This window comes from Pseudophryne corroboree, chromosome 4, assembly GCF_028390025.1.
Source record: "Pseudophryne corroboree isolate aPseCor3 chromosome 4, aPseCor3.hap2, whole genome shotgun sequence".
In the NCBI taxonomy this organism is placed as follows: domain Eukaryota; kingdom Metazoa; phylum Chordata; class Amphibia; order Anura; family Myobatrachidae; genus Pseudophryne; species Pseudophryne corroboree.
Window position 1 is genome coordinate 939758003 of NC_086447.1, and position 21618 is coordinate 939779620.

Sequence of the window (21618 nt, forward strand, 5' to 3'; positions counted from 1 at the left end):
TGGATAGAGGGGTCTGGTGAGGGCGCGCTCTGCGCTCTTAGCTGCCACGATGGGAGACATAGGGGTCTGTGAGTGTCCTCCCGCCATCCCCTGTCTCTGTTGGATGGGCTCACCTTGCTGACCTGCAGTGTAGCTGGTCGCAGTGGTTCCTATAACGGAACACTAGGTTACAGCTGTATAACATAAGCCATGTAACATTCTGCAAGCTCCCCGTGTGATGTTGGCGACCGCCTGAGACCTTGTGCGCAGCTCGGGAACATCTGAGGCGCTTTAGCTGAGCTGTTGGTGTCTTGGGACCACCTAGGATTGATCACGCAACATAAAGTAGACACGGACAGATAACTGCCTGCACTGTCTTCCGGAGATCTGCTTTTTATTACCAAGTAAAACAGGCCGCGAGCACCGTTCCAAAGCAATATTTGAAGTGTAAGGTAACCGTCCCCCTGCGCTGGTGGCGTCCTGTGTGGAAATATTTTTTTCTCTCCCATCTGCGCTTCTTGTGTGGAAATACATATTGCTATGGTTTTCTCAATCTGGATCTTATTAAATAAGTAGTATTACATGGAAGGGCTTAGTTATAGGCAGTTTAACTATTTCCTGTTACTATTGGAGGGATTGTCCGCTGCTCGCTATTCCGGTGCATGTGTCACGTCTATTAGCTGCGCTTCATGTACGTCAGCGCCACATTTCCCCGATCCGCCGATCGTCTGCCCTCAGTGAACAGCGTTCTGTTGAGGAAACGGGGAAATTGTGCGTGTTACAAATCCCAGGTCATTTTTTGGTCGTGATTGACAAACACGTTGGTTCCCCAGATTCCCTGACCCTGATGTTGGGGGATTTGCAGCAATCAGTCCTAGATGTATGAGCCCCTTTACCGCAACCATTGGCGGCTTTTACTGGCATCGCATCCTGTTGCGGTACCGTATTCAGAGTGCTTTTTGCTAGCACTAAAACATGTAAATAAAAAAACAATAATGTGGCACTACTTGTTGCTGCGTCCGGGGTCATATATAGATGGCGATGTGCGCCCCAGAAACATTCTGCAATTATATAGACCTTCTGGAAGAGACACGGCGATGATCGGCCTTTCTTACCTTTTCCAGCGGTCCGTATTGAGCAATAAGGGCATGTATTGCCGCGGCACCACACTGCGACATTGCAGCGGGTCACCCCCATCACTCCTCAGATCATTATTATGCTGGTCCTGGAATCTGGTTGCAGATGGCTGCGGTCAGCCTGGGTGGGTGGTTATCTTCCAAACTGCGCTAACACGTTTCCTCTGGAAGTAATCCGGCTCTTCAGCCCTAAGGTACCAAGCATGTGGCCAAACTGTCCAGAGATCCTATTACTGTGTGCTCGGCCCATAATAATGACAGTGACTGTAATTATAACTATGTTTGGGGACTCTTCAGTTGCTGCTGCGTTACTCCATGTATCCTCTAGAGGTCAGTCTTGTACTCTGTTCCCAGTAATAGCTGCAGAGGGAATCTAGTGGGGGATTTATTTCATCTTATCTGTTCAGCAAATGGACACATGGAAATCGTCAGCGAGTTACTCGCCGTGTTCTATGGAGATAGGGAAAACTTTAGGCTGAAATGTATTTATTGCGAAAATTTAAGTGCGTTTAAATGAATCTGCTTTGTACATTGCCAACCATTAATAATTTGTAACAAAGTAGATTCTGAAGATGTTTACACAGACCGTAATCACACTTACTAATCTCTATCAAAGCCTTCCTGTCTTCTGTAAATGGCTACTAAACTGTGTGTGTCCTCACGTGGCAGCGTGGTTGTAAATGAACGTTTCGGTCCAATCAGGACCTTCGTCAGGACAAACAGCTCCTCATCCGTTACAGCAAATGACAATGGGGCAGATGTAGTAACCTGGAGAAGGCATAAGGAAGTGATAAACCAGTGATAAGTGCAAGGTGATACACGCACCAGCCAATCAGCTCCTAATTGTTAATTTACATGTTGGAGCTGATTGGCTGGTGTTTATCACCTTGCACTTATCACTGGTTTATCACTTCCTTATGTCTTCTCCAGGTTATACATCTGCCCCAATGTTCCATGTCAAACCAATAACCAGGTAACGATAGGCGGCTTGCTTTTTTTTTATTTTTTTGTGTCAAAAATGTGTCTTAGCTGCAACACAATGTGACTAGGACCCACAAGGAGACTGTGCTGAGTCTGTATGCTGTGTGCGACAGAGTCTGTATGCTGTCTGTATGCTGTGTGCGACAGAGTCTGTATGCTGTGTGCGACAGAGTCTGTATGCTGTCTGTATGCTGTGTGCGACAGAGTCTGTATGCTGTGTGCGACAGAGTCTGTATGCTGTGTGCGACAGTCTGTATGCTGTGTGCGACAGTCTGTATGCTGTGTGCGACAGTCTGTATGCTGTGTGCGACAGAGTCTGTATGCTGTGTGCGACAGAGTCTGTATGCTGTGTGCGACAGAGTCTGTATGCTGTCTGTATGCTGTGTGCGACAGAGTCTGTATGCTGTCTGTATGCTGTGTGCGACAGTCTGTATGCTGTGTGCGACAGTCTGTATGCTGTGTGCGACAGTCTGTATGCTGTGTGCGACAGTCTGTATGCTGTGTGCGACAGAGTCTGTATGCTGTGTGCGACAGAGTCTGTATGCTGTGTGCGACAGTCTGTATGCTGTGTGCGACAGAGTCTGTATGCTGTGTGCGACAGAGTCTGTATGCTGTGTGCGACAGAGTCTGTATGCTGTGTGCGACAGAGTCTGTATGCTGTGTGCGACAGAGTCTGTATGCTGTGTGCGACAGAGTCTGTATGCTGTGTGCGACAGAGTCTGTATGCTGTGTGCGACAGAGTCTGTATGCTGTGTGCGACAGAGTCTGTATGCTGTGTGCGACAGAGTCTGTATGCTGTGTGCGACAGAGTCTGTATGCTGTGTGCGACAGAGTCTGTATGCTGTGTGCGACAGAGTCTGTATGCTGTGTGCGACAGTCTGTATGCAGTGTGCGACAGAGTCTGTATGCTGTGTGCGACAGAGTCTGTATGCTGTGTGCGACAGAGTCTGTATGCTGTGTGCGACAGAGTCTGTATACAGAGCAGAACAGAACATCGTGTACAGAATCAGACGCAGTAGCTCAGTGTCTTGGTGCATTCTAGCGGCCATCGCGTTGTGACTAAGGTATTTTCAGCAAAAAAGACGCCCAACACTAGCAGAGTCTCGCGGGAACCGGCGCACGGAGAGGAGCGGTTTGGCGTGACTGCGGCAATGATGTATTGGGACATACTGTGTCTGTACTTTGCTATTGATTTACCCCTACGTAATTTATCTATTCACACTAATTTTTTTTAAATTTGTATTAAAAATGTTGTTCTGATGCTCGTCTTCAGGTTCAGAAGGGAGTTCCGACGTTAAAGATGGAGGCTCCTCTTCTGATGGCGGCGATGAGCTGGATTCAACAGGCCCTGGCGCAAAAGACGAGACTGATGAAGACCGAAACAAAGGCTGGGCGGATGCGATGGCCAAAGTCCTGAATAAGAGAGTCTCGTCAGACCGGGCCAGCACCATCCTGGTGAAAAGTAAATCTCTAGAGAAGGAGAAAAAGCGGGACAAGCTGGAGAAACTGGAGAAAAAGAAACAGGTGCGCTTGGCGGTTTCTTGACGGCTTCCTCTGAGAGAGCCGAGACCTTTCCGTTATGTCTGAGGATACAGATGGGGGGGGATATGCGGCACAGGGAAAGGTGGAAAATGCATTTCATGTCGGCAGGGAAGTGTCGGATGAATGAAAACTATAGTTTGCATCCTGATCCGTAGTATTGCATGGGTGCGTACACACCTGCGAGCGGGGCGCACGTTGCGAGCTGTATGGGGGGTATGTCTATAGAGTGTGAGATCTTGGGTAATAGGTCCGTTTCTGTTAGACTGCTCATAAAAGGACCGCAGGCTTCTAATGTACTTACCAGTTAGGTTGGTAAGTCGTACGTAGGTAACAATGTTCATTATAAATGAGACTAGTGAGGGAAAACTGCAGAGTGTATGAGTCCTAGTACAGAGGCCGTCCCCTACGCATGGGCTGAATACGTCATTCAGAGGTTTATGCCTCGTGCCTCAGTCAGTGTCACTAGAGGATGTCTGACCTATGGCTGCTTGTACTATGTGTGTGGGTAATCTGTTTGTGCCCCATAAGAGCCACCTATGTATCTGTTACACTGTGCGGTTATAGTATAGCGCATTATAATGACACTATCGGGGGATGAGCAGACGGTTGTATGCTAGTGACGGGTAGGTGGGATGGTCTGTGGTAGAAGGTAAGTAGCTCATGATTACATTCAGATGAAGTATAACGAAGGTACTATTGGGGGGAGAATAGAGAGATTTGTGCTTTGGCAAAGTATGGACTTGTTTAATGGCCCCCTAAGGGCCAATCAGTTCTGGGGTCTCCTAATGGCCGTAGGGTGAGGCCACAGCCAAGCTACTTATTCTTTATTTAGTTTTCCCTGTGGGTCTCGTGCTGCGTTTGCTCCTTCATTTGCTTCGTGTCCCCTGACGTTCCGTCTGTATTGCAGTTTGATGAGAAACGACAGTGGGAGATGATGTGCAGAACAAAGCCAGATGTCGTTAAAGACAGAGACGTGGAGAGGAATCTGCAGAGGATTGCCACAAGGTAACATTATATTTTCCTGTTGTGTTGTGCACATATATTTATAGCTGATATTGCAGCTCGTGTTCTGTGTGTTGTCTGGTTCTAATAAACCTTCACATCAGCCATGAAAGAGGAAAATGATGTATGTGGAGAGATCAGTACAGGGAGATGCTGCAGAAAGTGTTACATGTGACCAACATAATACTATATAATAGTGTAATATGGGAGCATCTCGTGGCTGCAGTGTGTAACCCGGTCTCCGTCCTGGCATCTGTACGAGTCTAAGCGTTCGGTTGGTTTCACCCCGCGACCGTTTCATGGGCTGATCTGATATTCGGTTTATCTATTGACTAGAGGCCAGACAGCGCTGAGGTACGAGGCACCAGCTGCTGGTGAATTATTAGGTCACATGTACAGTCTCCACTGTCTACGATGTGGAAGAGCCGACAGGGACCGCCGGGCTGGTGTCAGGGCCTGGTTCAGCTACTCACACCTGAGGGGAGAGTTCCTGTATACGTAGAATAAAGACTCTGTGCTATGTTTATGGCCTTGGTCCGTGCTACAGTGCATGGGGCTTGGAAAACCCTTTCTCTAACGTCCTAAGTGGATGCTGGGGACTCCGTAAGGACCATGGGGAATAGCGGCTCCGCAGGAGACTGGGCACAAAAGTAAAAGCTTTAGGACTACCTGGTGTGCACTGGCTCCTCCCCCTATGACCCTCCTTCAAGCCTCAGTTAGATCTCTGTGCCCGAACGAGAAGGGTGCACACTAGGGGCTCTCCTGAGCTTCTTAGTGAAAGTTTTAGTTTAGGTTTTTTATTTTCAGTGAGACCTGCTGGCAACAGGCTCACTGCATCGAGGGACTAAGGGGAGAAGAAGCGAACTCACCTGCGTGCAGAGTGGATTGGGCTTCTTAGGCTACTGGACATTAGCTCCAGAGGGACGATCACAGGCCCAGCCATGGATGGGTCCCAGAGCCGCGCCGCCGGCCCCCTTACAGAGCCAGAAGACTGAAGAGGTCCGGTGAAATCGGCGGCAGAAGACGTCCTGTCTTCAACAAGGTAGCGCACAGCACCGCAGCTGTGCGCCATTGCTCTCAGCACACTTCACACTCCGGTCACTGAAAGTGCAGGGCGCTGGGGGGGGGGCGCCCTGAGACGCAATAAAAACACCTTAGATGGCTAAAAATACATCACATATAGCTCCTGGGCTATATGGATGTATTTAACCCCTGCCAGTTTTTCCTTAAAAAAGCGGGAGAAAGGCCGCCGAGAAGGGGGCGGAGCCTATCTCCTCAGCACACAAGCGCCATTTTCCCTCACAGCTCCGTTGGAGGGAAGCTCCCTGACTCCCCCCTGCAGTCCTGCACTACAGAAACAGGGTAAAACAAGAGAGGGGGGGCACTAAATTTGGCAGATTAATAATACAGCAGCTATATAAGGGAAAAACACTTATATAAGGTTATCCCTGTATATATATAGCGCTCTGGTGTGTGCTGGCAAACTCTCCCTCTGTCTCCCCAAAGGGCTAGTGGGGTCCTGTCCTCTATCGGAGCATTCCCTGTGTGTGTGCTGTGTGTCGGTACGTTGTGTCGACATGTATGAGGAGGAAAATGGTATGGAGGCGGAGCAATTGCCTGTAATAGTGATGTCACCCCCTAGGGAGTCGACACCTGACTGGATGGTCGTATGGAAGGAATTACGTGATAGCGTCAGTACTTTACAAAAGACTGTTGACGACATGAGACAGCCGGAAAAACAGTTAATACCTGTCCAGGCGTCTCAAACACCGTCAGGGGCTCTAAAGCACCCATTACCTCAGATGGTCGACACAGACACGGACACTGACTCCAGTGTCGACGGTGAGGAAACAAACGTATTTTCCAGTAGGGCCACACGTTACATGATCACGGCAATGAAGGAGGTTTTGAACATTTCTGATACTACAAGTACCACAAAAAAGGGTATTATGTGGGGTGTGAAAAAACTACCCGTAGTTTTTCCTGAATCAGAAGAATTAAATGAGGTGTGTGATGAAGCGTGGGTTTCCCCCGATAAAAAACTGCTAATTTCTAAAAAATTATTGGCATTATACCCTTTCCCGACAGAGGTTAGGGCGCGTTGGGAAACACCCCCTAGGGTAGATAAGGCGCTCACACGCTTATCAAAACAGGTGGCGTTACCGTCTCCGGATACGACCGCCCTCAAGGAGCCAGCTGATAGAAAGCTGGAAAATATCCTAAAAAGTATATACACACATACTGGTGTTATACTGAGACCAGCAATCGCCTCAGCCTGGATGTGCAGTGCTGGGGTGGCTTGGTCGGATTCCCTGACTGAAAATATTGATACCCTGGACAGGGACAGTATATTATTGACTATAGAGCATTTAAAGGATGCATTTCTATATATGCGAGATGCACAGAGGGATATTTGCACTCTGGCATCAAGAGTAAGTGCGCTGTCCATTTCTGCCAGAAGAGGGTTATGGACGCGACAGTGGTCAGGTGATGCGGATTCCAAACGGCATATGGAAGTATTGCCGTATAAAGGGGAGGAGTTATTTGGGGTCGGTCTATCGGACCTGGTGGCCACGGCAACGGCTGGGAAATCCACCTTTTTACCCCAGGTCACCTCTCAGCAGAAAAAGACACCGTCTTTTCAGGCTCAATCCTTTCGTCCCCATAAGGGCAAGCGGGCAAAAGGCCACTCATATCTGCCCCGGGGCAGAGGAAGGGGAAAAAGACTGCAGCAGGCAGCCTCTTCCCAGGAACAGAAGCCCTCCCCCGCTTCTGCCAAGTCCTCAGCATGACGCTGGGGCCTTACAAGCGGACTCAGGTACGGTGGGGGGTCGTCTCAAGAATTTCAGCGCGCAGTGGGCTCACTCGCAAGTGGACCCCTGGATCCTGCAGGTAGTATCTCAGGGGTACAAATTGGAATTCGAGACGTCTCCCCCTCGCCGGTTCCTGAAGTCTGCTTTACCAACGTCTCCCTCCGACAGGGAGGCGGTATTGGAAGCCATTCACAAGCTGTATTCCCAGCAGGTGATAATCAAGGTACCCCTCCTACAACAGGGAAAGGGGTATTATTCCACGCTGTTTGTGGTACCGAAGCCGGACGGCTCGGTGAGACCTATTTTAAATCTGAAATCCTTGAACACTTACATACAAAGGTTCAAATTCAAGATGGAGTCACTCAGAGCAGTGATAGCGAACCTGGAAGAAGGGGACTATATGGTGTCTCTGGACATCAAGGATGCTTACCTCCATGTCCCAATTTGCCCTTCTCACCAAGGGTACCTCAGGTTTGTGGTACAGAACTGTCACTATCAGTTTCAGACGCTGCCGTTTGGATTGTCCACGGCACCCCGGGTCTTTACCAAGGTAATGGCCGAAATGATGATGATTCTTCTAAGAAAAGGCGTCTTAATTATCCCTTACTTGGACGATCTCCTGATAAGGGCAAGGTCCAGGGAACAGTTAGAGGTCGGAGTAGCACTATCTCAAGTAGTGCTACGACAGCACGGGTGGATTCTAAATATTCCAAAATCGCAGCTGATTCCGAAACGACACGTCTGCTGTTCCTAGGGATGATTCTGGACACAGTCCAGAAAAAGGTGTTTCTCCCGGAGGAGAAAGCCAGGGAGTTATCCGAGCTAGTCCGGAACCTCCTAAAACCAGGCCAAGTGTCAGTGTATCAATGCACAAGGGTCCTGGGAAAAATGGTGGCTTCTTACGAAGCGATTCCATTCGGCAGATTCCACGCAAGAACTTTTCAGTGGGATCTGCTGGACAAATGGTCCGGATCGCATCTTCAGATGCATCAGCGGATAACCCTGTCTCTAAGGACAAGGGTGTCTCTCCTGTGGTGGTTGCAGAGTGCTTATCTTCTAGAGGGCCGCAGATTCGGCATTCAGGACTGGGTCCTGGTGACCACGGATGCCAGCCTGAGAGGCTGGGGAGCAGTCACACAGGGAAGAAATTTCCAGGGCTTGTGGTCAAGCCTGGAGACATCACTTCACATAAATATCCTGGAGCTAAGAGCCATCTACAATGCTCTGAGCCTAGCAAGACCTCTGCTTCAAGGTCAGCCGGTGCTGATCCAGTCGGACAACATCACGGCAGTCGCCCACGTAAACAGACAGGGCGGCACAAGAAGCAGGAGGGCAATGACAGAAGTTGCAAGGATTCTTCGCTGGGCAGAAAATCATGTGATAGCACTGTCAGCAGTGTTCATTCCGGGTGTGGACAACTGGGAAGCAGACTTCCTCAGCAGACACGACCTCCACCCGGGGGAGTGGGGACTTCACCCAGAAGTCTTCCACATGATTGTGAACCGTTGGGAAAAACCAAAGGTGGACATGATGGCGTCCCGCCTCAACAAAAAACTAGACAGATATTGCGCCAGGTCAAGGGACCCTCAGGCAATAGCTGTGGACGCTCTGGTAACACCATGGGTGTACCAGTCAGTGTATGTGTTCCCTCCTCTGCCTCTCATACCCAAGGTACTGAGGATCATAAGAAGGAGAGGAGTAAGGACTATACTCGTGGCTCCGGATTGGCCAAGAAGGACTTGGTACCCGGAACTTCAAGAGATGCTCAAGTGGCACCTTGGGATCTAAATGTAGTTTTGGGATTCCTAAAATCACATTGGTTTGAACCACTTTCCACTGTGGACTTAAAATATCGCACATGGAAGGTGGTAATGCTGTTAGCCCTGGCTTCAGCCAGGCGTGTCTCAGAATTGGCGGCTTTATCCTATAAAAGCCCTTACCTAATTTTTCATACGGACAGGGCAGAATTGAGGACTCGTCCTCAATTTCTCCCTAAGGTGGTTTCAGCATTTCACTTGAACCAGCCTATTGTGGTGCCTGCGGCTACTAGGGACTTGGAGGACTCCAAGTTGCTGGACGTAGTCAGGGCCCTGAAAATATATGTTTCCAGGACGGCTGGAGTCAGAAAATCTGACTCGCTATTTATCCTGTATGCACCCAACAAGCTGGGTGCTCCTGCTTCTAAGCAGACTATTGCTCGCTGGATTTGTAGTACAATTCAGCTTGCACATTCTGTGGCAGGCCTGCCACAGCCAAAATCTGTAAATGCCCATTCCACAAGGAAGGTGGGCTCATCTTGGGCGGCTGCCCGAGGGGTCTCGGCTTTACAACTTTGCCGAGCAGCTACTTGGTCAGGGGCAAACACGTTTGCTAAATTCTACAAATTTGATACCCTGGCTGAGGAGGACCTGGAGTTCTCTCATTCGGTGCTGCAGAGTCATCCGCACTCTCCCGCCCGTTTGGGAGCTTTGGTATAATCCCCATGGTCCTTACGGAGTTCCCAGCATCCACTAGGACGTCAGAGAAAATAAGAATTTACTCACCGGTAATTCTATTTCTCGTAGTCCGTAGTGGATGCTGGGCGCCCATCCCAAGTGCGGATTGTCTGCAATACTTGTACATAGTTATTGCTAACTAAAGGGTTATTGTTGAGCCATCTGTTGAGAGGCTCAGTTGTTTTCATACTGTCAAACTGGATATAGTATCACGAGTTGTACGGTGTGATTGGTGTGGCTGGTAAGAGTCTTACCCGGGATTCAAAATCCTTCCTTATTATGTCAGCTCGTCCGGGCACAGTGTCCTAACTGAGGCTTGGAGGAGGGTCATAGTGGGAGGAGCCAGTGCACACCAGGTAGTCATAAATCTTTCTAGAGTGCCCAGCCTCCTTCGGAGCCCGCTATTCCCCATGGTCCTTACGGAGTCCCCAGCATCCACTACGGACTATGAGAAATAGAATTATCGGTAAGTAAATTCTTATTTTCACCACTGGGAAAGGAGTATCTACATTCCCTGCAATTAGAGATGTTTTGAATGGCCGATGAAGTGGATGATGTGATAGGCTGGGATGGGAGGGTGACCCAGGTAATGTACCTCGCCCCCGCATGTGGCTGTAGATCTGTCCTTGCTTGTGGTGGTCTCATGTAAGGGGGCCGATGGCATATAGGGGCCGTTTCTTGTCGCTGCGTTTGTTGTTGCTTATGTTTTATTCACGTCTGTTGAAGGGCCCACAACGCCTGTTCTCATTGGTATGACGGGAATTGCGGCTTGATGAATGTATGACCTGTCTGCTCGTGTCTCCGCAGAGGTGTTGTGCAGTTGTTTAACGCTGTAAGAACGCATCAGAGTAACATAAGTGATCAAATGAAAGAGGCCGGCGGCTCGGAGAGGAAGAAAAGTAAACTTATGTCGTCCGTATCCAAGAAGGATTTCATTGATGTGCTGCGAGGAAGAGAGAGCAAAGGCGAAGCGGCCAAGCAGAGAGAACCCAAAAAGGTGCGTTCCATGCTCAGTCCCTGCGCCGTTTCCAGTCTGTATTTGTTTAAAGTTTCTTTAAAATAAGAAGAAACAAGTGTTTATATTTGTGAAATAATGCCGCACGTTCCGTCAATTTGGTGGCAATCCACTTTGCTGTGTCATGCAGTACCAGACTGCAGCCTGCAGGGGGCAGTGTTACCTTGTACAGAGTGATGCTGTGTGCTGTAACATGGCTGTAAGGAAGGTGTATTATCTGCTTTCACAGTGCGGATTACCCGGGACACACAACCCAGGTAGATCCTGTCACACCATCCCAGGGCCCAGGTTACCCCAGTAATATCCCGGGTCAGAGGCAGGTGTGACAGGGGTATTAGTAGCATCTCTTATTTGCTTGTCTTTAGGTATCATTTGATTGTAAGCTCACATACACAGGGGCCATCTTTACAGAGCGTTTGTTTTCTATATAAATAACTTTGCATGATTGGGTTAGGTGTGATTTCCTGGTGGTCTGGATGCTGGCAGTCACACTACCGAGGGGGGGGGGGGGGGGTTGTGGTGTAAGGTTTCTCCCTGTCCCCTACGCCCCCCAGTCATCTACTGTAGTGTTCTAAGCCGTGATCAGTGACCGCGTGTGTCCTGGGAAGCCGCCACTATACCAACTGGAATTAGAGCTGAAGGTGTTTGCATCTCTCTAACCTCATGCCCCCCTCCCCTCCCTTCACCGGCCCTCTCTAGCGTCATTCCCCCATGCTTCTCCTGCCACAAGCCCCCCATTGTCTTTCTAGTCTCATATCCCCCCATGTCTCTCCAGCCTCATGTCATGTGTCCCCCCCCCCCCAGTGTGTCTCCAGCCTTGTGCTCGCCCCCCTCCCTCATGTCTTTCCTGCTTTTTGCCACCGTGCCTGCTATTTCTGTTCCCCTCCCCCCCCCCCCCCCCCCCCCCCCCCCATCTCACTCTTGTTCTCTGTGATTATAGCCCCCCCCCCATTAGACAGGGCATGGGGGTTTGTGGGTGGGGCCACAGGTAGTGCTGCAGCTGGGGGGGCAAACATGCTGACAAGCGTCTTTTCTTCACTTGCCATCTCTGCCCTCCCCACATCCCCCCTCATCTGTGTGTCATCTCTGTCCCCTCTTTCCCCCTCCCGCTGTCTCACTCACACACTCTATCTCTGGCAGGAGAGGGGGCGGGGTCTCTGCAGCTGCTGGATGCATGCCATGCCGCATTATATAGAGTCTGTGTGTTCAGCCATAGTGTCCGGGTCACCCCTGTATATGTTGGAAGAACCTCACAGGACACCTATGTCTCCTAGTTACACAGCGGACCACTGTAAATAGAGCAGCTGGTGACGCCCATGATCCGCCATTCGCAGCCGTGCGCAGCGCGGAGGAACTCTCTGGATGTCTGAGGCTGTGCTGTGCCAGTGTCCCCGGGATAAGTGCATCACAGGCCAGCAGGGTTTCTTGGCAGCGGGCAGTATTGGGCCCACCTCTCACCCTCCCATCGCAGGCTCTCCTCTTGGGATACCGGGCAGTGTTCCCCCGCTATGGGAGCCTTGCTGTGCGCACTTTGATGTGAGCGGACAGAAAGCACTTGGACCTCTGCGGCTCTATAAGAGCTTTTCCTGCGCTAGTAGCCGGACTTCATCCAATTACCACATAAATACACTGTCATATGCTTTGTGTCTGTGCGTGTTCTGGCCGCGTAGGAGCTCATTACTCATTCAGCATTTTATATATTCCAATAACGGGGAGATGCTGATACGCACAAGTTACTTCTCTGTAATCAACGCTGGGGGGGAACTTCTGATCACTTTTATCCATTGCCATGGGCGCACCCTCTGGCAGCTTTTACTAAGATATGCAGCTTCATCTCTCTGGCTTCAGTCTCTCCCAGCCCTGCCTTTGTATCAGCTGGAGATGATCGTTTTATTGCCCAGAACTTCTAGAGAGTAACTTCGTGCCGTTTCCCGTGACAACAGATATAAACATATTTATTTATCAGATGAAAAGTACCGACCGAAGTTATGCGCTCAGCAGAAGCGGCAAGAAGGTGGCGTGGACTCACGCAGAGGCCATGAAGTTACATTCATCATATCTGTGGCTTATATTCCCGGTGCAGTGAGTGGCGTCGCCTCCTCCGGGCTGTGCCAGCTTATCTGTGGCTCATGTTCCCCGTGCAGTGAGCGGCCTCGCCTCCTCCGGGCTGTGCCAGCTTATCTGTGGCTCATGTTCCCCGTGCAGTGAGTGGCGTCGCCTCCTCCGGGCTGTGCCAGCTTATCTGTGGCTCATGTTCCCCGTGCAGTGAGTGGCGTCGCCGCCTCCGGGCTGTGCCAGCTTATCTGTGGCTCATGTTCCCCGTGCAGTGAGTGGCGTCGCCGCCTCTGGGCTGTGCCAGCATATCTTTGGCTCATGTTCCCCGTGCAGTGAGTGGCGTCGCCTCCTCCGGGCTGTGCCAGCTTATCTGTGGCTCATGTTCCCCGTGCAGTGAGTGGCGTCGCCTCCTCCGGGCTGTGCCAGCTTATCTGTGGCTCATGTTCCCCGTGCAGTGAGTGGCATCGCCTCCTCCGGGCTGTGCCAGCTTATCTGAGGCTCATGTTCCCCGTGCAGTGAGCGGCCTCGCCTCCTCCGGGCTGTGCCAGCTTATCTGTGGCTCATGTTCCCCGTGCAGTGAGCGGCGTCGCCTCCTCCGGGCTGTGCCAGCTTATCTGTGGCTCATGTTCCCCGTGCAGTGAGCGGCCTCGCCTCCTCCGGGCTGTGCCAGCTTATCTGTGGCTCATGTTCCCCGTGCAGTGAGCGGCCTCGCCTCCTCCGGGCTGTGCCAGCTTATCTGTGGCTCATGTTCCCCCGTGCAGTGAGCGGCCTCGCCGCCTCCGGGCTGTGCCAGCTTATCTGTGGCTCATGTTCCCCGTGCAGTGAGCGGCGTCGCCTCCTCCGGGCTGTGCCAGCTTATCTGTGGCTCATGTTCTCCGTGCAGTGAGTGGCGTCGCCTCCTCCGGGCTGTGCCAGCTTATCTGTGGCTCATGTTCCCCGTGCAGTGAGTGGCGTCGCCTCCTCCGGGCTGTGCCAGCTTATCTGTGGCTCATGTTCCCCGTGCAGTGAGCGGCTCGCCTCCTCCGGGCTGTGCCAGCTTATCTGTGGCTCATGTTCCCCGTGCAGTGAGCGGCGTCGCCTCCTCCGGGCTGTGCCAGCTTATCTGTGGCTCATGTTCCCCGTGCAGTGAGCGGCCTCGCCTCCTCCGGGCTGTGCCAGCTTATCTGTGGCTCATGTTCCCCGTGCAGTGAGTGGCGTCGCCTCCTCCGGGCTGTGCCAGCTTATCTGTGGCTCATGTTCCCCGTGCAGTGAGTGGCGTCGCCTCCTCCGGGCTGTGCCAGCTTATCTGTGGCTCATGTTCCCCGTGCAGTGAGTGGCATCGCCTCCTCCGGGCTGTGCCAGCTTATCTGAGGCTCATGTTCCCCGTGCAGTGAGCGGCCTCGCCTCCTCCGGGCTGTGCCAGCTTATCTGTGGCTCATGTTCCCCGTGCAGTGAGCGGCGTCGCCTCCTCCGGGCTGTGCCAGCTTATCTGTGGCTCATGTTCCCCGTGCAGTGAGCGGCCTCGCCTCCTCCGGGCTGTGCCAGCTTATCTGTGGCTCATGTTCCCCGTGCAGTGAGCGGCCTCGCCTCCTCCGGGCTGTGCCAGCTTATCTGTGGCTCATGTTCCCCCGTGCAGTGAGCGGCCTCGCCGCCTCCGGGCTGTGCCAGCTTATCTGTGGCTCATGTTCCCCGTGCAGTGAGCGGCGTCGCCTCCTCCGGGCTGTGCCAGCTTATCTGTGGCTCATGTTCTCCGTGCAGTGAGTGGCGTCGCCTCCTCCGGGCTGTGCCAGCTTATCTGTGGCTCATGTTCCCCGTGCAGTGAGTGGCGTCGCCTCCTCCGGGCTGTGCCAGCTTATCTGTGGCTCATGTTCCCCGTGCAGTGAGCGGCCTCGCCTCCTCCGGGCTGTGCCAGCTTATCTGTGGCTCATGTTCCCCGTGCAGTGAGCGGCGTCGCCTCCTCCGGGCTGTGCCAGCTTATCTGTGGCTCATGTTCCCCGTGCAGTGAGCGGCCTCGCCTCCTCCGGGCTGTGCCAGCTTATCTGTGGCTCATGTTCCCCGGTGCAGTGAGCGGCCTCGCCGCCTCCGGGCTGTGCCAGCTTATCTGTGGCTCATGTTCCCCGTGCAGTGAGCGGCGTCGCCTCTACCGGGCTGTGCCAGCTTATCTGTGGCTCATGTTCTCCGTGCAGTGAGTGGCGTCGCCTCCTCCGGGCTGTGCCAGCTTATCTGTGGCTCATGTTCCCCGTGCAGTGAGCGGCGTCGCCTCCTCCGGGCTGTGCCAGCTTATCTGTGGCTCATGTTCTCCGTGCAGTGAGTGGCGTCGCCTCCTCCGGGCTGTGCCAGCTTATCTGTGGCTCATGTTCCCCGTGCAGTGAGCGGCGTCGCCTCTACCGGGCTGTGCCAGCTTATCTGTGGCTCATGTTCTCCGTGCAGTGAGTGGCGTCGCCTCCTCCGGGCTGTGCCAGCTTATCTGTGGCTCATGTTCCCCGTGCAGTGAGTGGCGTCGCCTCCTCCGGGCTGTGCCAGCTTATCTGTGGCTCATGTTCCCCGTGCAGTGAGTGGCATCGCCTCCTCCGGGCTGTGCCAGCTTATCTGTGGCTCATGTTCCCCGTGCACCTTAAAACGGTGTATGACCAATTCTGCCGCTTCTTGCTTTTGGATTTCATTAACGTTTGCTTTTCCAGTCGGCTTCACATCTCCAGCCAGTCCTGCCCGGCTGCCTTGTCATCAGGATCACATTAAGATGAATGAGCACCTCGGCGTCTTCTGGCGATGACTTGCTGGAACGCTGTATTACTCGTCTAGAATTAATGGTAATAGAGAAGCGTCTCTTGTGTTGATGTTGATCAGATTATTCCGCTCTTCTGAGCTCACACAGGTACAGCGAGCCGCCTGGCATTCCGCTGTCAGTATCACATGGAGGCTCTGGTTCTGATGGTGGGAACACCTGTGCCCCCCATGGTGTGTGTGATAGTCACCTGGCGGGTGTCAGTGTGGTGTGTGTACCCCTGGCTCATGTCTGTGTGATATGTGTACCCCTGACGGGTTTGATGTGTGTACCCCTGGCGGGTGTCTGTGTGAGTGTGTGGCAGTGTGATGTGTACCGCTGCTGTGTGTGTCTGTGGCAGTGTGCTATGTGTGATTGTGTGTAAGATATGTGTGGCATTGTGCGGTGTGTGGCAGTGTGCTATGTACCGCTAGTGTGTATGTGACAGTGTGCTGTGTATTGCTGGTGTGTGTGTGTGTGTGTGGCAGTGTGCTATGTGTGTGTTAGTGTGACTGTGTGTGGCAGTGTGCTGTGTACCGCTAGTGTGTGTGTGTCTGTGTACTGCTGGTGTGTGTGTCTGTGTACTGCTGGTGTGTGTGGCTGTGTACTGCTGGTGTGTGTGTGTGTTAGTTTTATTGTGTGTGTGTGGCGCGGTGTGCTCTGTGTGTGTGGCAGTGTGCTGTGTACCGCTAGTGTGTGTCAGTGTGTGTGGCATTGTGGTGTGTCAGTGTGTGTGTGTGTGTGTGTGGCATTGTGCTGTGTGTGTGTGTGGCAGTGTGCGCTGTGTGTGTGTGTGTGTGTGTGTGTGTGTGTGTGTGTGGCATTGTGCTGTGTGTGTCAGTGTGGTGTGTTTGTGCTGTTGGTATTTCTCGGTATAAGCCTGTGATTAATATTTACTGTGTGTGTGTGTGTGTGGCAGTATGTGGCATTGTGCTGTGTATGTGTGTCAGTGTGATGTGTGTGGCATTGTGCTGTGTGTATGTGGCATTGTGCTGTGTATGTGTGTCAGTGTGATGTGTGTGGCATTGTGATGTGTGTGGCAGTGTGCGCTGTGTGTGTGTGTGTGTGTGGCAGTGTGCGCTCTGTGTGTGTGTATGTGGCATTGTGCTGTGTATGTGTGGCAGTGTGTGCTGTGTGTGTGTGGCAGTGTGATGTGTGTGGCATTGTGATGTGTGTGGCAGTGTGCGCTGTGTGTGTGGCAGTGTGCGCTGTGTGTGTGGCATTGTGCTGTGTGTGTGGCAGTGTGCGCTCTATGTGTGTGTGGCAGTGTGCGCTGTGTGTGTGTGGCATTGTGCTGTGTGTGTGTGTGTGTGGCAGTGTGCGCTGTGTGTGTGTGTGTGTGTGTGGCATTGTGCTGTGTGTGTGTTAGTGTGGTGTGTGTGTTTGTGCTGTTGGTATCTCGGTATAAGCATGTGATGTATATTTGCTGTGTGTGGGTCAGTGTGTGTGTTTGTGCTGTTGGTATCTCTCGGTATAAGCCTGTGATGTATATTTGCTGTGTGTGTGTGTCAGTGTGGTGTGTTTGTGCTGTTGGTATCTCGGTATAAGCCTGTGATGTATATTTGCTGTGTGTGTGTGTCAGTGTGGTGTGTGTGTTTGTGCTGTTGGTATCTCTCGGTATAAGCCTGTGATGTATATTTGATGTGTGTGTGTGTGGGGGTCAGTGTGTGTGTTTGTGCTGTTGGTATCTCTCTGTATAAGCCTGTGATGTATATTTGCTGTGTGTGTGTGTGTGTGTGTGTGTCAGTGTGGTGTGTGTGTGTTTGTGCTGTTGGTATCTCTCGGTATAAGCCTGTGATGTATATTTGCTGTGTGTGTGTGTCAGTGTGGTGTGTTTGTGCTGTTGGTATCTCGGTATAAGCCTGCGATGTATATTTGCTGTGTGTGTGTGTGTCAGTGTGGTGTGTGTGTTTGTGCTGTTGGTATCTCTCGGTATAAGCCTGTGATGTATATTTGCTGTGTGTGTGTGTGGGTCAGTGTGTGTGTTTGTGCTGTTGGTATCTCTCTGTATAAGCCTGTGATGTATATTTGCTGTGTGTGTGTGTGTGTGTGTGTGTGTGTGTGTGTGTCAGTGTGGTGTGTGTGTGTTTGTGCTGTTGGTATCTCGGTATAAGCCTGCGATGTATATTTGCTGTGTGTGTGTCAGTGTGGTGTGTGTGTTTGTGCTGTTGGTATCTCTCGGTATAAGCCTGTGATGTATATTTGCTGTGTGTGTGTGTGGGTCAGTGTGTGTGTTTGTGCTGTTGGTATCTCTCTGTATAAGCCTGTGATGTATATTTGCTGTGTGTGTGTGTGTGTGTGTGTGTGTGTGTGTGTCAGTGTGGTGTGTGTGTGTGTTTGTGCTGTTGGTATCTCTCGGTATAAGCCTGTGATGTATATTTGCTGTGTGTGTGTGTCAGTGTGGTGTGTTTGTGCTGTTGGTATCTCTCGGTATAAGCCTGTGATGTATATTTGCTGTGTGTGTGTGTCAGTGTGGTGTGTTTGTGCTGTTGGTATCTCGGTATAAGCCTGTGATGTATATTTGCTGTGTGTGTGTCAGTGTGGTGTGTGTGTTTGTGCTGTTGGTATCTCTCGGTATAAGCCTGTGATGTATATTTGCTGGCTGTGTGTGTGTGTGTCAGTGTGGTGTGTTTGTGCTGTTGGTATCTCGGTATAAGCCTGTGATGTATATTTGCTGTGTGTGTGTGTCCGTGTGGTGTGTGTGTTTGTGCTGTTGGTATCTCTCGGTATAAGCCTGTGATGTATATTTGCTGTGTGTGTGTGTGTGTGTGTGTGTGTGTGTCAGTGTGGTGTTTGTGCTGTTGGTATCTCTCGGTATAAGCCTGTGATGTATATTTGCTGTGTGTGTGTCAGTGTGGTGTGTGTGTTTGTGCTGTTGGTATCTCTCTGTATAAGCCTGTGATGTATATTTGCTGTGTGTGTGTGTGTGTCAGTGTGGTGTGTGTGTGTTTGTGCTGTTGGTATCTCTCGGTATAAGCCTGTGATGTATATTTGCTGTGTGTGTGTGTGTGTCAGTGTGGTGTGTGTGTGTTTGTGCTGTTGGTATCTCTCGGTTTAAGCCTGTGATGTATATTTGCTGTGTGTGTGTGTGTGTGTGTGTGTCAGTGTGGTGTGTGTGTGTTTGTGCTGTTGGTATCTCTCTGTATAAGCCTGTGATGTATATTTGCTGTGTGTGTGTGTGTGTCAGTGTGGTGTGTGTGTGTTTGTGCTGTTGGTATCTCTAGGTATAAGCCTGTGATGTATATTTGCTGTGTGTGTGTGGGTCAGTGTGGTGTGTGTGTGTTTGTGCTGTTGGTATCTCTCGGTATAAGCCTGTGATGTATATTTGCTGTGTGTGTGTGTGTGTGTGTGTGTGTGTGTGTGTGTTGTGCTGTTGGTATCTCTAGGTATAAGCCTGTGATGTATATTTGCTGTGTGCCCCCTGGCCGGGGTGATAGGCAGAGGCCATGGCGTGCCCATATGGAGTGAGTTAGGTTTGGGAAGGGGGCCAGCTCTCTCCCTCTCGTATCTCCCAGTGTGTAGTATTGCGTTATCCTTGTACAACCTATTACACACGTTCTGTCATTGAGTGTACACTGCTCAGGTTTCTGGGCTCCCGTGTGTAATTTATTTCTGCCCCTCGGGAAGGGGGCTCAGATGAAACACATGGGTTCTGGTAAGACGCCACGCTCCCAAATCGCATTTCTGTGTTTGATGTGTCTGCCATGTATGAGAAGTGTGCGGCACATAGCCCGCCCCCCGTCACCCCTGTTACCTGTGCTGCGGCACATAGCCTGCCCCCGTCACCCCTGTTACCGGTGCTGCGGCACATAGTCTGCCCCTGTTACCGGTGCTGCGGCACATAGCCTGCCCCGTCACCCCTGTTACCGGTGCTGCGGCACATAGCCTGCCCCCGTCACCCCTGTTACCTGTGCTGCGGCACATAGCCTGCCCCCGTCACCCCTGTTACCTGTGCTGCGGCACATAGCCTGCCCCCGTCACCCCTGTTACCGGTGCTGCGGCACATAGTCTGCCCCTGTTACCGGTGCTGCGGCACATAGCCCGCCCCCCGTCACCCCTGTTACCTGTGCTGCGGCACATAGCCTGCCCCCGTCACCCCTGTTACCGGTGCTGCGGCACATAGCCTGCCCCCGTCACCCCTGTTACCGGTGCTGCGGCACATAGCCTGCCCCCGTCACCCCTGTTACCTGTGCTGCGGCACATAGCCTGCCCCCGTCACCCCTGTTACCTGTGCTGCGGCACATAGCCTGCCCCCGTCACCCCTGTTACCGGTGCTGCGGCACATAGTCTGCCCCTGTTACCGGTGCTGCGGCACATAGCCCGCCCCCCGTCACCCCTGTTACCTGTGCTGCGGCACATAGCCTGCCCCCGCCATCGGTGCTGCGGCACATAGCTTGCACCCCCGTCACCCCTGTTACTGGTGCTGCGGCACATAACCCGTCACCCCTGTTACCGGTGCTGCGGCACATAGCCTGCCCCCCCTGTCACCCCTGTTACTGGTGCTGCGGCACATAGCCCGCCCCCTGTCACCCCTGTTACCGGTGCTGCGGCACATTGCCCGTCCCCCCGTCACCCCTGTTACTAGTGCGTCGCTTCTCAGCTACTGGAAAACATCTGCCAGCCCCAATCCACTTCTCTTCTGGCGCTGTGCGCGTGGACGCGGGTTCTCCCATTAGATTAGGTTTTTACGTACCCCCCCCTTAATCCGGCTCTGCTGCCAGGCCCTCCCCTTAATCCATACCCCCTGATGCCCCCTCTCCTCTTGTCTCCACTGAATAGACGGTATGCGCACAGCGTCTATTCACCGCTGCTCTGCTAAGCAGAACAGCGAGTACAGGAGCTTCCCAACTGTTCCCGCACTACCGCGGAACACTGCGGCCCGCGGGTGGGACAGCGGGACAGACCCAAAAATATGGGACTGTCCCGCGAAAATCGGGACAGTTGGGAGGTATGGGGGTGTGTGAGGGGGTATGCCGTACAGACAGACGGGCACCAGCTCACTGTGTGCTTGACCCCCCACATCAGCATACTCAGCAGGGTCTCTCTGGTGCGGAGGAGCGTCACTTTCTGGCACACTCCACGCTTCTTAGCAGCAGTTTTGTGGGGCACCTGCCGCTGTGCAGGTTCCATACTGCCTCTGTTATCTCCAGCCCCGGCAACCCCACCGCTAGGTGCAGCGCTACCGCCTGCAGTGAGGTGCGCCCAGCTCCTTCACACACTTTAGCCGGCGGGCAGGCTCCGACCACCACCTCCCTCCAGCCGCAGCGTCTCCTGGGGGCTAACCAGTCACTCCCAGTCTCCCCTTACCACAGTGCCCGGCAGCCGTGCGAGGTCCGTGGTGTGTGACTGAGGAGTGAGGGGGAGGGATGCGGGCGGGCAGAGGAAGCAGGACTCCAGCCTGAGAGAGTCAGCCATGCCAAGTCTCCACCAGCAGCAGATCCCAACAGGTTGGAGTGGAACAGCAGCAGCCAGCAGCAGTGACTCCAGTAAGACACATCTGTCTGTCACCACTGTTCTGTCCCTAATACCAATCTCTCCCGTGCCCTGTGTTCTGTCATGTCCCTGTCACCCCTGGCCTTGCCCTGTCACCCTTATCCTGGCCCTTTCACCCCTGGCCTTGCCCTGTCACCCCTGGCCTTGCCCTATCACCCCTGGCCTTGCCCTGTCACCCCTGGCCTTGCCCTGTCACCCCTGGCCTTGCCCCGTCACCCCTATCCTGGCCCCGTCACCCATGGCCTTGCCCCGTCGCCCCTATCCTGGCCCCGTCACCCCTATCCTGGCCCCGTCACCCTTATCCTGGCCCCGTCACCCTTATCCTGGCCCCGTCACCCTTATCCTGGCCCCGTCACCCTTATCC

At 52.7% G+C, this 21618-nt stretch overlaps 1 protein-coding gene across 1 annotated transcript in view; it reads left to right on the forward strand.

Annotated features, from left to right (window-relative positions):
• Positions 1-21618, forward strand: part of RRP15 (ribosomal RNA processing 15 homolog) — a 66397-nt gene that overhangs the window by 31993 nt on the left and 12786 nt on the right. The window contains exons 2-4 of the mRNA XM_063919120.1: positions 3370-3620; positions 4546-4643; positions 10756-10945. Coding sequence (XP_063775190.1) covers positions 3370-3620; positions 4546-4643; positions 10756-10945 — 539 coding nt within the window. The remainder of the gene's footprint in view (positions 1-3369; positions 3621-4545; positions 4644-10755; positions 10946-21618) is intronic.